This window comes from Cnephaeus nilssonii (genome assembly GCF_951640355.1).
Source record: "Cnephaeus nilssonii genome assembly, chromosome: 11".
NCBI classification, from domain to species: Eukaryota; Metazoa; Chordata; class Mammalia; order Chiroptera; family Vespertilionidae; genus Cnephaeus; species Cnephaeus nilssonii.
The window spans coordinates 11,621,132-11,641,362 of NC_137082.1; the positions used below are offsets into that span (position 1 = coordinate 11,621,132).

Here is a 20,231-nt window from a genome sequence, read left to right on the forward strand (position 1 = left end):
ATACCACTTCTGCGGGCCTCGGTTTCCTTTTGTAAGATGGGTGTAATACCTTCCATGGGATGTTATGTAGATTGAAGCAGGACCTGAGTGTGTAAGGAGCTGCGCTCCAGGCTGGCCATGGGTGAAAGGGGAGCCTGGGTGTCACTGTTTGACCACGCTGCTCCCTTCTTGCCTCCCTTGTGTCCTCTGCAAAATGGGTGAGCAGCAGCTGCCAGCCACCTCTCAGTGACAAAGGGGAGAGCAGGGACTGGAGAGATTCATTCCTGAATTGTGACACCCCTTTCCCCCCAAAGACTGAGCCACCGCCACCCCTAGGTCCATAGCCCCGGCCTTGGCACTCCAGCAGGTAAATCCTAGAGGTAGTTGAGTAGATGTGCTGTTGTTGGTACTGGACTGGACTGGAGGCTCCAGGGTCCTGGCCAGTCACCTGGCCACCCAGGGCAGCGGGGAGGCCTGTTCAGAGCCACACTGGAGGCCCAGGCCCGGAGTGAGGTTACCTCTGCCCAGCACTCGGCACAGGCATCGTGCCACAAACAGGGGACACTAGCATTAGGGAGGTAGAGATTGTCTTGATCCTCAGCTCCATAATAGTGGGGGCTGAGTGTGTCTGTCCCCCACGTCCCAGGCTCCCAAAGGGAAAGGGAGGGAAAAAGCCTTCTGCTGTTCTCAAAACACAGTATCAACAGCTGCTCCCAAAACCCCCAGGCTGCCCCAGGCCCTTGGCAAAATAATATACGAACCCCCCCATTTTACCCCTCCCCCACTGCTGAGTTCCTAGGGCAGGATGACCCCAAACCACTTTCTTGCCCACAGGGATTCGACAGCCAAAAACTACTCTAAAAGCAGGCCCCCTACTAGTACCCAACTCTCCAAAGGTTGTGAAGTTTAAATGAAATGGGGCAAGTCCAGGGTTTGCCGGACGCCTGGCCCTTGGCAAGTGCTCGGCACACTCACTGCACTGCAGACTGGGGTGCCAAATGCCAAGAGCCTCCCAGTGAAAAATAATAACAAGAGCAAAGGCTTATATAACACCTCCTGCGTGCCAGGCACCGCAGGACGCCGTACGTGTATCCACTAACCCCTCTGTCTACATCCTCAACTCTCAGGAATGCTGTCCAGAGCTGGAATGGGGGTGTGGGTGCAGTGAAAAGAGGCGGGAGGCTATCAGAGGGCAGGGATGAGGAAGCCTTGCCAGGGGCTGTTTCTGTCCCCGGGGATCAGGAACAGGGGCCCCAAGTTCAAACCCAGGCTCAGCCACCTTGAGCAGGCAGGTGAGGCTGTCCTCAGTGTCCACATCTGGGCAGAGTGCAGGGGTAAGCCTCCCATTCCCAGGAGAGGGAGTGGAAGTGCAGGAACCCTTCCCCCCACCTCCCTCCATCTGGCCGGGCTTCTCCCCTCCTGCCAGACAGGGACACCCAAACCGGCCAGGGACACACAACACAAGCTCGCCCACACATCCAGGCTCCTCTCTTAAAATATATACACACACAAAGTATTTTTTAAACAGCCAACCCACTACACTTACCAAAAGAATCGGCCCCAACTTGGGCTCAGCAGGACCAAGACCTGTGGCCCCTCCTCCCGCAATCACAGGCCCTAAACACTGTGCAGGGGTCACAGACCTCCAGGTCCCTCCAAACCCAAACCTAGAATTCAGGACCTGCCAGAGGCCCTGGACCCCCTCCCCAAATGGGGTTCCCAGTCATTCCTCCCCAGCACCCAGGGGCCCTGAGTCACCCTGAAAGCCTGACCCAGCACTCTTCTGCTCTTCCCTCCCCCGCTCCGCCCCCCAGTTCTGGTACCCGCATCTCCAAGCAGAGACCATGGGGGGCGTAGCAGAGAAGAAAAACCAGCTGCAACACCCCCACCCAACCGCAAAAAAAGCCAAAAATATTAGCAGCCCCCACGCACCACCCCCCCACACACACACCAGTAAAGCAAAAATAAAATCATAGAAATCCAAAATGAAGGAAAAAAGCAAAAGCCAACTACTGCCCCCAAAAGGCTTTTTAACTATTCTCAAAAAAAAAAAAAGTTTATTAAAAGTGTTCTTAATGCTTGAAACGGAAAAGATTCCCAAATATACAGACGCCTCTTTTCTCATAGAAATAGATTATTTTTTATAATACAAAAAAAAGACCAAAAAAAAACACAAAAACAACATCAACAGCAACAACCCGGTGGAACATCTTTAAGCGATTACTCAGGGCCCGGCTGACAGTTACACGTGGGTTGCGTCAGTCCCGTGTACACACGCGTTCAGCCATGTTTAAGCCGATTGCATCAACTTCGATACCGGCCCGCCCGCCGGCGCCTGGACACGGGGCAGAGGGAGAGCCAGAGTTTATCATTCATCTGTACACATAGACATTTCTTCTTTAAATATCACGGGCGGGCGCCCATCTGCATGTGCGGTTGGTTTGGACAAAAATATAGATATATATATAATAAAATATTAAAATTACCAACGAGCTCCCCGCGCTGCCAAGTGCCCCAGTGCCAAAGTTTTGCCGGCGCCACCACGGGCGGGGGCGGGAGCGGGAGCGCGGGCGCTTCCCGGAGTCTCGCGGCCGCCGCGCGCCCGGCAGCGCGGAGGCCGGCCGACAGGGGGGCGCGCGCGGGGGCCGCGCTAGCAGTGACCGGAGGAGGCGAGCAAGGGCTCGGGCAGCTGCTTGAACAAGTTCCGAAGGGTGCTGAGCTCTCGGGACAGCTGCTCCACCTTCTTCTGAAGCCGCTCGTTCTCGGCCGTGAGCTCCAGGACCTTGTGCTGCGTCTCCAGGTTGCGCATCTTGGCCTTGTCGCGGCTCTTGCGCACCGCGATGTTGTTGCGCTCACGCCGGATCTTGTATTCGTCGCTGTGCTTGTCCACGGTCTTCTTGGCCTTGCTCTTGACCTGCGAGGGCGCCGGCGCCGCCCCCCCGTAGCAGGCAGCCGGGGGCGCCTTGGCGTCGGCGGGGCTTGGCGTGCCGGGCGGGCTGGACGACGAGGACGTGGACAGGCTCCCGCTGCTGCCGCTCGGCACCGCCTGGTAGCCGAGGTAGGCGCGCAGCGCGTACGGGAAGCCAGCCGCCATGCCTGCGCCGCCGCCGCCCGGCGCTCCGGCCTCCTCCTTCCGCTTGCAGTCCGCGGGCTCGAAGCCCGGCTCCGCCTTGAGCTCGGAGGGCTGCGGCGGCGGCGGCGGGGGCGGCGGGTGCAGGGGCGCGAAGCAGCCGGGATGCAGCGCGCCTTTGGCGGCCCCCAGGCGCCCCAGGCTCACGTAGCCGTACTCGGCCGCCTTCTTGCAGTTCTTGCCCCCGTAGTCGTCGGAGAAGAGGTCGGAGAGGAAGTCGTGGTGCTGCCCGGAGGAGGCGGGCGCGGGGGCGGGCGCGGGAGGAGCCGCCTCGAAGGTGTCCGTGGCCGGGGCCGGCGCCGGGGCCTGCGGCGCGCCCAGCGGCTCCAGGTACGGGCTGAAGTCGATGGCGCGCTCGTGGTCTCCGATGCTACCCAGCTCGCCGGCGGGGGGGGCGCGGCCCGGGTCTGGCCGCGGGGGGCGCCGCGGGGGCCGCCTTGCCACCGTACGCAGCAGCCAAGCAGTCCGCCTCGTAGTAGAAGTTGGCCACTTCCATGGATTTAAAGGCAGGTGGCGGCGGCAGGGGGAGACATGCTGGGTCCCAGGCCACCAGGCGTTGCATGAACGCGGGTGCCCGGGGAGGGGGCTTGGGGCTGCCCGCTCCGGCCGGCCCGCAGGTGGCGCGGCCTCCTCGCTGCAAACTGTTGCCGCTGTGCTGCTGCTTCGCTTCTGCTGCCGCTGCCGCTGCCGCTGCTGCTGGGGTGGCTGCTACTAGCGCGGGGGCTGGCTGCTGGACCCTGTGGTAGGTCCCCTTCCCGGTCCCGTGCGCGGCTCTGACTCGCTAAAGTTTCTCCTGAGCCCGGTTATTTATAAGGCGGCGCATGGCAACGGTGCGTCACTGGCGGCCGCCCCGGCCCCTCCCGCGGCCGCCGGGACACAGCCACACCACGGCCGCCTGAGACCCCCGAGAGGTCGGCGGCCTGACGGAAAACCAGGAGCGCACGCTCGGGGGGGGTCCCCTAGCCCCGGAGGGCGGCCTAACGCCCCCAGCCCACTCCCACCCGGCTGACCTGGGATTGGGAGCAAGAAGGGGAGGCGCGACCCCGCCCCCGGACCGCCCCCTCTGGGCTTGGAGGATGTACCGAAAGGGGGAGGGAATCCGGGGAGTGGGCCACGCTATCGACTTACCCCACCCGAAACACGGCGGCGGCCCGCCCCCTGCTGGAGAAGGCGACGGCTTCAGGGTCAGCGGCGCCCAGACCCGACGCCCCGCCGAGAAGGTACTCCCCAGGCCGGAGCCTGGAGACCTCAACCCCGAGCTCTGTCTCCTGGAGAGGTGAGCATCTCCTCTCCTCTTCCTCGGACGCGGCTCTGCCCCTAAACTTGCCCCCATCCCCAGTTCTTGGAAGGAAGAGATTCCACTCCTGTGGTGACTCCCCTCTCAAAGCCACCTCCAATACGAGTGGGGGGAGGGGGGCGCTCCACTGGACCTCTGCGGGGGGGGGGGAAGGGAGGGGGTAGGCCGCTCCCCTCCCGTAGCCTCACCTGCCACACCTGGGTCTTCTCCAGCCCCACCCCAACCTGACCTGGGCCCCCGGGAAGGTGGAAAGGGACAGAGTACTTGGTTCTGCCACACTGCGTGACCTTGGGCAAATCACTTCACTTCTCTGAGGCTCCATGAAGGTGTCCTTACCGTTATTAGTTGTATGGCTGTCTCCACCACAGATGCCCAAGAGGCGTAGTTTATGTCCATTTGGGGGTGCATATCAGAAAGAAGGGCCTCTCCCAGGGAGCACAAAGAGGTCCAGAGGGGCCTCGCACACCCAAGGTCACACGGCCTCCTGTCCCCCATTAGTCTCAAAAGGAAAGCCCTTATCTGAGGGACACGAAGACCTATTTGCCCACCCAAGGCCACAAAACCTGTTTCTGAGGCTGGTGGGGAGGGGGTCAAGCCAGGCCCCCTGGGGACCAGGCAGGAGAGAGAAGGGACTTCCCCCGTATTTACCAAGTCCTGGTTCACTTCTACTGCCCCGGTTCACAGCTGGGCAAAACGCACGGCCCGTCCCGGATTTAAATGTGTATGAGGCCCTCCCTGCTGAGTGGGCTCGAGCAGCCCCTTGCCCTCTCCAGCCCCATTCCTGGGCCATTTGAGCAGCTCCTTGGGCCCACCCCTCTGATACTCAGGCCCAGGCAAGAGCTCCCAGCCTGCCTGGGGCTGACCCCCGGCCCACTGACCCCAGCCCCGGCCCTGGCGGGCAAGCAGGCATTGCTCAACTTTCAGCGTTATCTGCTGAGCTGGGGTGACCTCTGCCCCGGAGAGCTGGAGAAATGACATCTCCAAGCACCCTTGGGGGGTGGAGGGCAGGGAGGGACGGGATGGAACACGGACCCAGCCGGCTGGCTTTGGGGGCCTTCCCACTGCGAAGGCAGGATCCAAGGCCCCAGGGCCACGCAGCCAGGCCTTCTGAGATGCCTGGAGAACACTCAGGACTGAGCTTGTCGCCCACCGCCTCCAAGAGGCCCTCCCTGCTCCACCTGCTGGTGAACTTCCTTCCTAGCCCTTATCTCCTGCTACCACTATCCTGGTTGTCTTGTCTACCTCAGTCTCCACCCAGACTGCCCACTCTGTGAGGGCTGTCCCCTGAATACTGGGACTCCAAGCCCAAAATGTATCAGTGACATTTCCTATCACCCTCTGGACCAAGGACACTTTTTTCCCAGCTCTGCCCAAGGCTCAATTCAAAGGTTACCACCTCCAGGAAGCCCTCCCTGACCTCTCCTTTGAAAGTTCCAGGTTCTCAGTCACTCCTTTCACATCCTCCTGCCTTATTTCCTTTACCTTTCTCATTACTATCAAAATTATTTTGCACCTACTCATCTTGTTTTCTGCCCTTGCTGCCTCCTCCTCATGTCTGCCCCGCCAGGATAGGAATTTTTGTTTTGTTCACTTGTTGTTCCCCCAGTGCCTTCTGGCACACACAAGTTGCTCAACGGGTGAAGGTGAGGTCCCTCCTTAGCTGGGCTGTGTGACCTTAGGTAAGATGGCTCCCCTCTCTGAGACACAGCACTCCCCTCCTAACTCTCGGGGTTCTGGGGAGATTTGATGCGACCTGGGGGTTGGGGGGTCATCTAAAGCTAACTGGAGGATTTCCTGTGTATCCTCAAGTCAATCTTCTACCCTCTCTGAACCACATTTTAAGCCCTTTGCATGTATTAACTCATTTAATCCTCCTGATCACTTATAGGGATCAGGTCCTATTATTACATCCACTCTACACATGAAGAAACTGAGGCCCAGCAGAGCTAAGCTATCTGCTCAAGGCCACATTAAGGAGAAGGGAAGAATTAAAGTCTTTCCAGCCTGACCTTCCCCCTTTGGGCTATAATAAATAACAACATGTCTGGCGATGTGAACCCCATTTTCTGAGTAGAAAAACTGAGGCCCAGAGAAGGCTGACATGGGGCCACACAGTTGGTCAAGAGGCAACCCAGACCCTAGGGGCTGGCCCCATCAGGTCTTGCCCTTCTGGCCTCTAGGATGGACCTGTGCTCACCAAAGACCGAGCCTTTTGCTTTCCGCCCTGCCCTGCCCTGGATTCCCCATTCTGGCCTGAAAGTAAAATCCGTGCCAGGTGCACCTCAGTGCCGCCCCAGGTGCCCCGCAGGGAGGCTGTGTGCCTCCTCAGGTGACGTAAGCCCTTGTCACAAGGCTCGTTGCTCAACAGGCCCTGCCTGCTGCCTCACCATTAGGACTCAGCCTTTCCTGAGGAGGGGCTGACGGGAGCTGAACTACTCTGGCCCAGAGGCCCTGGGCACACCCCACCGGCCCTGTAGGCAGCGAGAGCACGGAAACCGGATCCAGCCGACACCACCCACAATGATCTCTCCTGCGTAGGTGTTTGCAGCAACCTGGACGGGGAAGGGTCTCAAACTGGCAGCCAGCGGCCAGACCCAACCCGCAGACCTGTTCAGTTTGGCCCCCCGGTGTTTTGCTTTGTTTTGTTGTTTCTTTCTTTGAGTTTATTGCCAACATTTAAAAATCAGGAAACTTCACATCAAAATTCAAATTTCCAGCTCCTCTCCCCGCCCCCCCCCCCCCACCTATCCCCCCGCCGCCAGCTTCTCTTTTAAAATCAATAGCTGTGGGCTGGGCCCACGTGGCTACGAGTGGTGGGCAGGAGCCAGGTGGGGGCTGTGAAGGGAGCAGGCACTTTGCTACCCAGATACTCTCTCCTCTGCCCAAAAACTGCTCTCAGAATTCCTTCTCCTCATCTCTGCAGCTTTTCCTTAGCCCTGTTTTCAGAAGGAGGAAACTGAAGTGACTTGCCCAAAGGACGTCCCATCGTTACTGCTTTGACACAGAGCGATAAAGGTGTTTGCAGAGGGGCTTAGAAATCAGCCAGCGGGTAGAAATATAAGGCAGAAAGCGGGCCCATCAGAGATGGTCCATGGAGATGGTCTCTAATGGATTTGCAGTGGAGGGATGCAGGGGTCAGACCTTCGTTTTTGCTCTGTAGCCTCCTGGTTGCGGCACTCTGGTGTCCCCTCTAGACCTCAGTCCCTGATCTATCCTTCTATATAATAAAAGGCTAATATGCAAATTGACCAAACAGCGGAACAACTGGTTGCTATGATACGCACTGACCACTAGGGGCAGACACTCAATGCAGGAGCTGCCCCCTGGTGGTCTGTGTGCTCCCACAGGGGGAGCGCCGCTCAGCCAGAAGCCTGGCTCACGGCAGCACTAAGGATGTCCGACTAAAGCCGTCAGTCAGACATCCCCCGAGGGCTCCCAGACTGCGAGAGGGCACAGGCCAGGCTGAGGGACATCCCCCCAGTGCATGAATTTCATGCACCGGGCCTCTAGTAAAGGAATAATATCCCCTCTCTCTTGGGAGTTCTGAGCCAACTGGCACATGGGAGTGAATCAGACCTGCCCCTAGCCCCACAAAAGGCAAGTCACACAAATTTCACAAAGCAGGCAGATGGAAAACAGGCCTGGGAGTGTTAGGCTTCCCCTAAGAGCACAGTGGAACTGGTAGAAAAGGGGGACTTAAAAACCAGACTCCCGATTCTAGTGTCTGAGATTTTCCCCATCATGCCTCTGGTTTGAGGCCTCACTTTCCCTTTCTGCCTAATGGGACTGAGAGTAAATCCCTGAAGGCTGCTAGGCCCAGTGTCCTGGGTTTTGGAATTTGGGAAACTGAATTTCCTGGGAAACGCTTGTGGCTGGCTAGCAAAACTTACCTGAGCATATGCTGCCACCAGGTGGCAGGCTCTGGTAATGCAGGAGTGATTTAAACGAATCCTTTTGAACAAGGATCTACTGGGGACTTTGCTTTGGGATACAGAGGTTAGCACTGTGAATACGAGAGATGCTCACAGTACATGAGCAGCCATTGAAAGAAATAAAAATGTCCAACAAACAGTCAAAAGGTGATTTCATTTAGTGATTCAACAAATACTTTTTGGCACCTACTGTGGCTCATGCCCTAGAGATATATATTCATGAACAAGACAGAAGCGATTCCTGTTCTCATGGAGTTGACACTTCCCTTGGGGAAGACAAACAATAAATAAGATAAATGAGAAAAGTATACATTGTGTTACATTCTGGTAAACACCATGGAGAAAAATACAGCAGAGGAGGGAAATGGGGACTGCAGGGGGGAAGGGGGGTTTATTTTAACTTTAGTTCAGGAGAGGCCTCATTGAAGTCACATTTGAGCAAAAACATGAATGTGGTGAGAGAGTGGGCTATGCAGGTAGCTGTGGGGAAAGTACACCAGCAAGTGCAAAGGCCCTGGGGTAGGAGCATGCCTCACCCATGTAGTTGCTGTGGGTGGATTACAGGAAGAGTAGCAGGAAATTATCTCATAGAAATAATGGGGGCCATCGTAAAGACATTGGCTCTTACTCTGGGTTAACAGGAGCCACGAGGAGTTCTTAGCAGAGGAGGGGCAGGCTCTTACAGGTTTTAACAGTATCCCTCTGGCTGCATATGGGGGATGGAGGTCAGGGCAGAATCAGGGAGCCGGTGAGGAGGTAACTGAGTTGTGCAGGCACATGACAGGATGGTGGACTCCACCAGGTGGTAGCCATGGAGGTGGGGAGAAGTGATCAAATACTGAATCTATTTTAAAAATAGAGCATTCAGGATTTGCTGGTAGGTCCGATTACAAAACAGCCACACAATGGACCACTCCATAGCCATTTAAAGGGACAGGGTATCTGACATCGAAAGCACTGACAACCAAAAGAAAAAAGTAGATAAATTGGACTACATCAAAATTTACAACTCTGTACAGCAAAGGACAACATCAACAGAGGGGAAAGAAAGATAGCCTGCAAGAATGGGAGAAAATATTTGTAAGTCATCTATCTGATCAGAGGTTAATATCCAGAATATATAAATAACTCCTACCAGTTGGCAATGGAAAACCCAACTTAAAATGGCAAATGACTTAAAATAGACATTTCTCCAAAGAAGATGCATGAATGGCCAAAAAGCACATGAAAAGATGTTCAACATCACTTATCCTTAAGGAAATGCAAATCAAAACCATAATACGAGACCACCTCACACCCATGAGGTTGACTGCTATCACGAAAAACAGAAAAGAAGTATTGGTGAAGCTACGGAGAAATTGAAAGTCTTATCGCTGTTGGTGGGAATGTAAATGGTGCATCACTATGGGAAACAGTGTGGTGGTTCTTCAAAAAGGGGAACGTCGAATTACCATATGAGCCAACAATCCCACTTCTGGGCATAGACACAAAAGAACTGAAAGCAGCCCTGACCGGTTTGGCTCAGTGGATGGAGCGTCAGCCTGCGGACTGGGGGGTCCCGGGTTCGATTCCGGTCAAGGGCGTGTGCCTTGGTTGCGGGCGCGTCCCCGGTGGGGGGTGTGCAAGAGGCGGCTGACCAATGTTTCTCTCTCATCACTGTTTCTGGCTCTCTATCCCTCTCCCTTCCTCTCTGTGGAAATCAATAAAATATATTAAAAAAAAAAAAAAAAGAACTGAAAGCAGGATCTCAAACAGATATTTGCATGCCCATGTTCATAGCAGCAGCATTCACAATAGCCAAAAGGGGAAAGCGACCCAAGTATCCATTGATGTGTGAATGGATAAACAAAATGTGGTCTAGAGATTAAAGAATATATATGTGCCCTAGCCAGTGTTGTTCAGTGGTTAGGGTGTCAGCCTTCACACTGAAGGGTCGATCCACACTGCGTGCAGGAGGCAGCCAATTGACGCATCTCAATGTTTCTCTCTCTCTCTCCAACAACAAAAAAGAACATCCATGCATAGCCCATGGACACAGACGACAGTGTGTTGATGGCCAGAGTGGGGGGAGGGGGAGTGCTGAGTAGAGGTGGGTAAAGGGGGAGGGGGATATGGGGGACATTTGTAATAGTGTAAACAATCCTATCTAATAAAAGAGTAATATGCAAATTAACCATCACTCTGCTACACCCACAAGCCACGCCCATCAGCCAATCAGGAGCAAGTATGCAAATTAACCCAACCAAGATGGCTGTGGCCATGGAGAGAGCAGGAGGGAAGCTTGGGTTTCCCCGGCGATGGAGGAAGCCAAGCTTTCCACACACCCTGGCCAGCCCAAGCCTCCACTTAAGGCTACAAAGTTTCAATTATAGAAGATAAATAAATTCCAACAGAAATGGCTGCCACCATGGAGCAAGCAGAAGGCTTGGCTCCGCTCCGGGCTACAAAGTTTCAATTGTAGAAGATAAATAAATCCCAGATACCAGGGCCTCCGCTTGGGTTGCCAAGGGGGCATGGCCAGCCTGCAAAACACCACAGGCCCCTCACCCAGGCTGCCCCACGCCCCAAGGGAACCCCCACCCTGATCCAGGACACCCTTCAGGGCAAACCAGCTGGCCCCCACCCATGCACCAGGCCTCTATCCTATCTAATAAAAGAGTAATATGCAGATTGACCATCACTCCAACACACAAGATGGCTGCCCCCATGTGGTCAAAGATCCTGCCCCCATGTGGACACAAGATGGCCACCACAAGATGTCCAGCAGGGGAGGGCAGTTGGGAGGGACCAGGCCTGCAAGGGAGAGCAGTTGGGGGGGACCAGGCCTGCAGGGGAGGGCAGTTAGGGGTGACCAGGCCTGCAGGGGAGGGCAGTTAGGGGCAAACAGGCTGGCAGGGGAGCAGTTAGGCATCAATCAGGCTAGCAGGGGAGTGGTTAGGGGGTGATCAGGCTGGCAGGAAGAAGCGGTTAGGGGCAATCAGGAAGGCAGGCAGGCGAGCAGTTGAGAGCCAGCAGTCGGACATCCCTCTAAGGGTCCCAGATTGGAGAGGGTGCAGGCTGAGCTGAGGGACACCCACCCCCCGTGCACGAATTTCGTGCACCGGGCCTCTAGTAAATAAAATAAATGTGGTCTGTACATAAATGAGATGTTATTCAGTCTTTTTAAAAAAGGAATGAGCATGCTATAGCATAGGCAGACCTTGAAGTCATTACGCTGAGTGAAGTCAGCCAGTCACAAAAGGAGCACAAATGCTGCCTGATCCCACGTACATACGGTGCCAGAGCAGTCAGATCCATAGCGACAGAGAGTAGCATGGTGGTTGCCAGGGGCTGGGGCAGGAATGGGAGCCAGTGTGTGATGGTATAGAGTTTCAGGTTGCGAAGATGGAAAAGTTCTGGAGATGGATGGCGGTGATGGCGGCACAACCACGTGGGTGTGCCTCAGGCCACCGAACTGTCCCCTTAAAAGTGGTGAAGATGGGAAATTGTATGTTATGTGAATTTTACCACACATTCAAAAAAACAAGGTAGATCTTCATATGTCAACACGGAAAGATCCCCGGTGGCACTGTGACGCGGAAGGAGGCGAGCAGAACGGTCCTGGTCGAGTCACTTCCCTTTAAAACCTTCACCGGCAGCTCCATTGGTTTAACGTGAACAACACAGTGTTGATGAAGGTGGGTGGAAACAGGTTCTCTTACACACTGTCAGTGGTGGTGCAGAGCGGTACAACCTCCAGCTTTAGGTAATCTGGCCATGGCTATTAAAATGGAAAATACGGCCCGGCTGGTGTGGCTCAGTGGTTGAGCTTCAATCCATGAAGCAGGAGGTCGCCGGTTCGATTCCCAGTTGGGGTATGTGCCCGGGTTGAAAGCTCGATCCCTAGTGCAGGAGGTAGCCAATCCATGTTGATGTTTCTCTCTCTCTCTCTCTCTCTCTCTCTCTCTCTCTCTCTCTCTCTCCCCCCCCCTCTGAAATCAATAAAAATATATTTTTTTTAAAATGGGAAATATTACTGGACCCAGGAATGCTGGGCATTTATACTACACAGATACTCACACCTGCCCAAAGACAAATGGACGCTGTAATAGCAGAAGCTGTTGTTACCAGAAAATACTGTGCAGCTGCTCAAACGACAGACATCTCCGCGGGAGCGGACCCAGGCCGGCGCTATCCCATACAAGTGTCGGGGACGGTGGAACATTCTACAGCTGTCCTGTGCCATACAGGAGCTGCCAGCCACTTGTGGCCACCGAGCGCCTGAGATGTGGCTGGTGTGACTGGGGAACTGGCTTTTTTATTTTGTTCCATTTTAATCACATTTAAATAGCCTGTGGGTAGTGACTGTTGTCCTGAACAGCACACATCTAGAGCCCTCTCTAAGATCTACTGTCAAGTGAAAAAAGGGCCAAGTGCAGGCCAGGATGTGTGGTGTGCCAACCCCCACATAAACGAGGGGAGATTCGGGAATTCACTCGTGTTTGTTTGAGGATGTAGTCTCCCGCTGGGAGGGCCGTCAGAAACTGGCAACAGTGGCAGGCTAGGGCCCAGGACGCTCTGAATGTTGTTGTGTAATAACATACCCCAAAACTCAGTGGTTTAAAACCACCACCACCCTGTGGGTCAGGAATTGGGACAAGGCACCAGGGGACAGTTTGTCCCTGCTGGCTGCTGGCGGGAACGCCCACGGTCACTGCGTTCCCACGTGTGGCAGCTCCGCGTGGATGGCCCCAGCTTAGTCCTCAGTTTCTCGGTTCCTCGGTTCTCCATTACCCAGTCTCTCCCTCCCCATGTGGTCTCTCCAAGAGACTCCTGCTCCGGTGGCCTCTTCACGAGGTACCTTCACGTGGCTTTCTACATGGTCCCTGCACACGGTCCACGCTGTGACTCCATGTGGCCTTTCCGCGTGGTCTCCCCAGCACAGTAGCCACACTTTTTACACAGCGGTTAGCTTATCCCAGAGCACAGAGGTGGAAGCTTGCAAAGCTACTCGGCCTTCTTTAAGCTTAAGCCCCACACTGGCCTACCACCATTTCCATCACAGCCATCGGTCAGCCCGGAAGAAGGGCAGGAGAGGATACCAGGGGCGCATACCAGGCGGCTGGTTCACGGGGCGCCCCTACAGTAAGTCTACCACAGGAGAAGGGCTGGGGGCCTGAGGTGGGAGGTGGGAGGTGGGAGCAAGACCTACTTCCTCTTCTCACTTTAAAATGTTCGCCAGGGGTAGGTATTACCTTAGTATTTGTTTGAGTTTAGAAGGCCATGCATTGCATGGTCCTGCCTCCACACCTTTGCTTGTGCTGTTCCCTCTGCCTCCAACACCCTTCCCTTCCACCTCCAGCTGAGAAATACCCGAGAAACTTTCCCTGAATGTCTAAGTCAAATTTCTCCCTGCTTCCTCTGCACTCTCTACAATTCGGGCCTCTAGGATCTTATTCCGCCCCTACTAGGGTTAGTTTTGTGTAATCTCGCTCTCCTGGGAGCCCCTGGAGGTCAGCTCAATCTAAGTCATCTCTGTACACACACGCACACATGCACAGGAATCATGCAGGTGCTGAGTAGATGCTCGGTGATTTGGGGACCCAACCCAAAAAGATAAACTCTTGCCTGATCCCACAATCTCCAACCCAGCTGGCCCAGTGCTGGCACTTGTGGTTGCATTGTCAAGAAAGGCCACCAGGTGGCGATGAGGCCCAGCCTCCAACCTCCCCAGTTGCTGCCTGAGCTGAGAAAGACGGGTAGGTCTGGGCCAGAGACCCCAGGGCAGGAGGCTCCAAGCCCAACTTTTATGAGAAATTTCCCACCTTCCTTGTCCACTCCTCTCCTTACAAAATCTGCTTCCTCCTCCGGCAAATTGACTTTGGTTATAGGCATGCCAGCCACTGGATGACTCCAAATCTTGTGCCACGTGCAAGATACCAGACAATAGAATATGTGCTGCCTGTCCGGGTGAGGCCGTGGGCCCCTGGATCCGGGTGAGCCTGGTCCCGGGTCCGGGTGAGGCCGTGGGCCCCTGGATCCGGGTGAGCCTGGTCCCGGGTCCGGGTGAGGCCGTGGGCCCCTGGTTCCGGGTGAGCCTGGGTCCCGGGTCCGGGTGAGGCCGTGGGCCCCTGGATCCGGGTGAGCCTGGGCCCCGGGTCCGGGTGAGGCCGTGGGCCCCTGGATCCGGGTGAGCCTGGGCCCCGGGTCCGGGTGAGGCCGTGGGCCCCTGGATCCGGGTGAGGCCACGCGACCCTGGGTCCGGGTGAGGCCAAGTGCCCCTGGGTCCGGGTAAGGCTGGATCCCGGGCCCGGGAGAGGCCATGCGCCCCTGGGTCCGGGTGAAGCTGAATCCTGGGTCTGGGCGAGGCCGTGGGCCCCTGGATCCGGGTGAGGCTAGGTCCCGGGTCCGGGTGAGGCCATGGGCCCCTGGATCCGGGTGAAGCCGTGCCCCTGGGTCCGGCCGAGACCAAACCAGAGGGAGTCGGACCTGCATTACCACCATTTGTCCACCATCCAGAGCTGAGGGGTCAGTGCCGACATGTACTCATAGGGAACTGGTGGACATTGATATTGGGTCTCAAAAGAACTGTTGGTCCAGAAAGAAACTCACTACAGACTGATTCATTTGCCTGTCAGCATAACTATTATTGCTCATCTCACATTCAGTTCATATAAGTATATCTCTAGTGACACATGATTTCGCTCATCTAGGGGAAATGATGAACAACATAGACTGATGAACAAGAACAGAACCAGAAACAAGGAGGCATCGATCGGACTATCGGGCCTCAGAGGGAGGATAGGGGAGGGTGGGGGGAGGGGGGAGAGATCAACCAAAGGTCTTGTGTGCATGCATATGAGCCTAACCAATGGTTAAGTTCAACAGGGGGTTGGGGCATCCATGGGGAGGGGTGTGGGATGGGAATGGGGGGATGAGGACAAATATGTGACACCTTAATCAATAAAGAAATTTAAAAAAATAAAAAATAAAAATAAAAATAAATAAAAAAATAAATATTAATTTTAAAAAAAAGCATAGTCCATAAGAAAATAGTTTTTAAAATAAAAAAAATTATAATTTAAAAAAAAAAAGAATATGTGCTGCCTGATTCCACTGACATTCAGCTCCAGAGTGAGTGAAAGTAATCTACGATGGGAGATATAGCTGGGGGTGGGCAGGACTGACTGGCAGGGGCCCAAGGTACTTTTCGGAGTTGTGCTAAATGTTCTGTGTTACTTTCCCAGGGCTTCCATAACAAAGTCACACACTAGGTGGCTTAAAACAACATACATTTATTCTCCAACAGTTCTGCAGGCCAGGAGTCTGAAACCAGGGCCATGCTCCCTCTGAAGGCTCTCAGGAAGAATCCTTCCTTGCCTCTTCCAGATGCTGGTGGCTGCCAGCAGTCCGTGGCTTGGAGGTACGTCATTCCAATCTCTGCCTCTGTCTTCACATGGCCCTCTTCCCCCTGCGTGTGTCTGCGTTCAGATCTTCTCCTTTCTCTTATAAAGTCGCTGGATGTAGGGCCCCCCCTAATCCAGCGTGACCTCATCTTAACTCAGTTATATCTGCAAGACCCTATTTCCAAATAAGGTTCTATTCACAAGTACCAAGGGCTAGGGCTTGAATATATCTTTCTGAGGAACACAATTCAACCCCCTTCGTGTTCAATATCTTGGAGAGAGTTTGTATAACATAGGTAGATGCATTTGTCGAAAATAATCTAAAGTACACCGAAGATGTGTGCCTTTACAATCAGAGGAGCAAATACTGACCTCTAGCTAATGCTGAAGTGGTTAGGGGTGAGGGGTCCTGGTGTCTGCAACCACGTCTGCACGAAGTGGCCCTGGTCTCCTTCAGGTGGGAGCAGTGCCTCAGTCTTTCTTTCTCATTCACGACCCTGAAGCTTTTGAAGAGTTTAGGCCAGTTACTTCGTAGAACGTCCCTCCAGGGGGTCTGTCTGACGTTTCCTCCACTCCTTGTGTTGTGTCCTCCTCCATGATTCCCATCGGGAGGCACCTGAGAGCTGTTTGTCCCTGTCTGCGGATGCTAATGCTGACCTCACGGTTAAGGTGATGCCTGCCAGGTTTCACCACTGTCAATCTACTGATTGACTTCAGAGAGGAAGGGAGAGGGAGGGAGAGATAGAAACTTCAGTGATGAGAAAGAATCATTGATCAGCTGCCTCCTGCACTCCCTTGTGGGGAGATATTTTTAAACTATTTAAACATAGTGTTATTCCTCCAACTTCACCCACTGGTTTTTTAAATATGTTTTTATTGATTTTTTAGACATAGAAGAAGGGAGGGAGGGGCAGAAACATTGATGAAAGTGAAACATAATCGATCGGCTGCCTCCAACACGCCCCACACTGAAGATCGAATCCACAAACGGGGATGTGTCCTGGCCGGGACTAGAACCAGCGACCTGTTGGGTCAACGCTCAGCCACTGAGCCACACCGGCCGGGCTCACCCACTGATTTTAACATCCACTTACATGCTTGCCTCAGTCAATCTATTGCTGTGTAATAAATGACCTCCAAACTTAGCAGCTTAAAATAATCATCATTTTCTCACTGTGTTTTGTGGGTCAGGAATTCAGGAGTGGTCTGGCTGGGAGGTTCCGGCTCCAAGTCTCTGAGAAGGCGCAGTCAAGGGGTCGGCTGGGGCTGGTTACCTGAAAGCTCACCTGGGCTGGAGCATCACCATCCAGTAGGAATAGAATGTGAGCCATGTGTTCATGTTTCATTTTAAATTTTCTGGTAGCCACAGTTTAAAAGGCCACAGGTGAGCCTGGCTGGTGTGGCTCAGTGGGTGAGCGTTGACCTATGAGCCAAGACGTCACAGTTCGATTCCCGGTCAGGGCACATGCCCGGGTTGCAGGCTTGATCCCAGTGTGGGGTGTGGAAGAGGCAGCCAATCAATGATTCTCTCTCATCAGTGATGTTTCTATCTCCCTCTTCCTTCCTCTCTGACATCAATAAAAATATATTTAAAGGTTGTTTTAAAGGCCACAGGTGAAATTCATTCTAGTAATATATTTTACTTAACCCAATATACCTAAAACCTCATTTCACCATGTCCTCCGTGTAAGATATAATTAACGAGATATTTGGCATCTTTTTTCATGCCGTCTTTGACATTCACTGTGGACTAGCCCACGGTCAGTGCCTAACAGCCGTGCAGCATGTGGCTAGGGGCTATTGTATCGGACAGCTCAGTGCTGGCCACAGGGGCCTCTTCTCAGGGCTGCTTGAATGTCCGCATGACATAGCAGCTGTCGTCCCCCAGACACAGGGATCAGAGGGATCGAGAAGGAAGCACGTGCCTCTTACGACCTACTTTCCCGGCACAGCATCCCTTCTGCCATAATATAGTCAATAGAATCGAATCACCGAGTCCAGCCCCACTCAAGAGGAAGTGGATTAGGGTCCACCTCTTGAGAAGACTGTCAAAAAATTTGTGGGCATATCTTACAATCACACAGCCACTTATCTGTTTATTCATTTATGTCAGTATGCATTTTATTTTATTCCCTGGGTTCTAAATCCATCATTACCATTATTTAGTTTGATGCTCCATTGACCCAGATTTGGCCTTTCAGCTGATCCCTGTGTTCCTGTGTCCCTTTACCATCGCTCCATTATTCGTTGAACATCTCTTTATTTGGGGGCACAACAAGATGTTCCAGGATCAATTGCTACTTTTCTTAGCCCTGCCCAGGTTCATTTTAATTTTTTTTTAATATATTTTATTGATTTTTTTACAGAGAGGAAGGGAGAGGGACAGAGGGCTAGAAACATCAATGAGAGAGAAACATCGATCAGCTGCCTCCTGCACACCCCCTACTGGGGATATGCCTGCAACCAAGGTACATGCCCTTGACCGGAATCGAACCTGGGACCCTTCAGTCCGCAGGCTGACGCTCTACCCACTGAGCCAAACTGGTCAGCCCAGGTTCATTTTAGTGGAGAATGGCGATTTTGAAACGAAACTCTGGGAGCTGTCCAACTTCTTAATTTTTACCAATTTCCTTCATGTAAAGCACTCTCTCCTGTCTGTTTTTTTCCATTTGCTTTTCCTGTTACTAATGACTGAGCCTTCTTCATGAGCGTGTAGTTTTCCCTTCTGTAAAGTGCTCTTCCCATCCACTGTTCTTTTTCCATTGGGGCTGCTGTCTTTTCTGTTGTTTATTTGCAAGATTCTTTTGTATTCTAAGCACTGCAATTTTAGACACTGCAATGTCTTCACACCCTGATGTCTGTCCATGGGATCCTTTGGCCAGAATTCCTTCATTTTGATGTAATTAACATAATTTTTAAATGCCCTTACTTTTTATATATTGGTGCTTTGTTATTATGCTAAAATATAGGTAACATAAAATTTACCATTTTAGCCATTTTTTTCCAGGTAAAAACATTTAGTGGCATCAAGTGTTGTGCAACCATCATTACCATCCATCTCCAGAACTTTTCATCATTCCAAACAGAAACTCTGCTGTGCCCATTAAACCCCCGTCTCTGCCTCCCCCCACCCTGGAAACCTCTAATCTACTTTCTGTCTCTATGAATTTGACTACTCTAGGCACCTCATATAAGTCAACCATACACTATTTGTCATCCTGTGACTGGCTTATTTCATTCAGCACAGTTTTTAAGGTCCACCCATGGTGTAGCATGTGTCCGAATTTTTTTCTTTTTCGTGGATGAACAGTATTCCATTGTGTGTCTAGAGCTCCTACTGATTTAAAAGTTTGCACTCCACGTTAAGGCTTCATCCATCTAGAGCCCACCGTTGTTTGCAGTGTGAGGTCAGTTTTATTTGGGGCTGGTTTCCCGGCACCATCTTCTGAACAATCTCTCCTTCCCCAGGTGGGTTGTGGGGCAGCCTCTATTGTGTTTTTACTTCTCACGTGTGCATGGGCGGTTCCTGCACCCCTGCTCTGCCTCCCTGCACCAGCACCCCACTTTTTATTATAATGGCACGTGCCTTTTTGCTGCCGATAGAGGGGTCTCCTTCTTCCTATTCTTTTTTAAGGTTGTGGCTAAGTTTTTCCCGTGCCACATCTCATCAAATCCTCAGAACAGCACTGAATCGATGGGCATGATCCTGATCCCCACCTGACAGGTAAGGAAATCGAGGCCGCGGAGGGGAAGTAACTTGACGAAGTTTACAGAGCTGACAAGTGGCAGAGAGAGAACAGAGTGAGGCCTGTCTGACTCTAGGGCAATGGTTCTCAACCTTTCCAATGCCGCGACCCTTTAATACAGTTCCTCATGTTGTGGTGACCCCCAACCATAAAATTATTTTCGTTGCTACTTCGTAACTGTAATTTTGCTACTGTTATGAATCGTAATGTAAATATCTGTGTTTTCCGATGGTCTTAGGCGACCCTGCTAGTGGTTCGCGACCCACAGGTTGAGAACCGCTGCTGTAGAGCCTAAGACCATCGGAAAACACAGATATTTACATTACGATTCATAACAGTAGCAAAATTACAGTTACGAAGTAGCAACGAAAATAATTTTATGGTTGGGGGTCACCACAACATGAGGAACTGTATTAAAGGGTCGCGGCATTGGAAAGGTTGAGAACCACTGAGTTAGGGCTACCTCTTTTTTTCTTTTTCTTTTTCTTTTTTAAATATATTTTATTGATTTTCCACAGAGAGGAAGGGAGAGGGACAGAGAGCCAGAAACATCAATGAGAGAGAAACATCAATCAGCTGCCTCCTGCACACCCCCCACTGGGGATGTGCCCGCAACCAAGGCACATGCCCTTGACCGGAATCGAACCCGGGACCCCTCAGTCCGCAGGCCGACACTCTATCCACTGAGCCAAACCGGTTTCAGCTAGGGCCACCTCTTAATCCCCCAGCACCCAGCTGCCTCTCCCCATCTGCAGGCTGCTG

The 20,231-nt window shown here is 53.1% G+C and overlaps 1 protein-coding gene and 1 pseudogene across 2 annotated transcripts in view; one reads left to right on the forward strand and one right to left on the reverse strand.

Annotated features, from left to right (window-relative positions):
• LOC307106930 (large ribosomal subunit protein uL22-like) overlaps positions 1-20,231 on the forward strand; it is a 389,619-nt pseudogene that overhangs the window by 286,599 nt on the left and 82,789 nt on the right. The gene's annotated exons all lie outside the window — the stretch shown is intronic.
• Positions 2,015-4,498, reverse strand: CEBPB (CCAAT enhancer binding protein beta). Its single transcript, XM_079783300.1, is given in 2 exon segments — positions 2,015-3,520; positions 3,522-4,498. Coding segments are annotated over 2 exon segments (1,041 nt in total). The 5' UTR covers positions 3,672-4,498; the 3' UTR covers positions 2,015-2,629.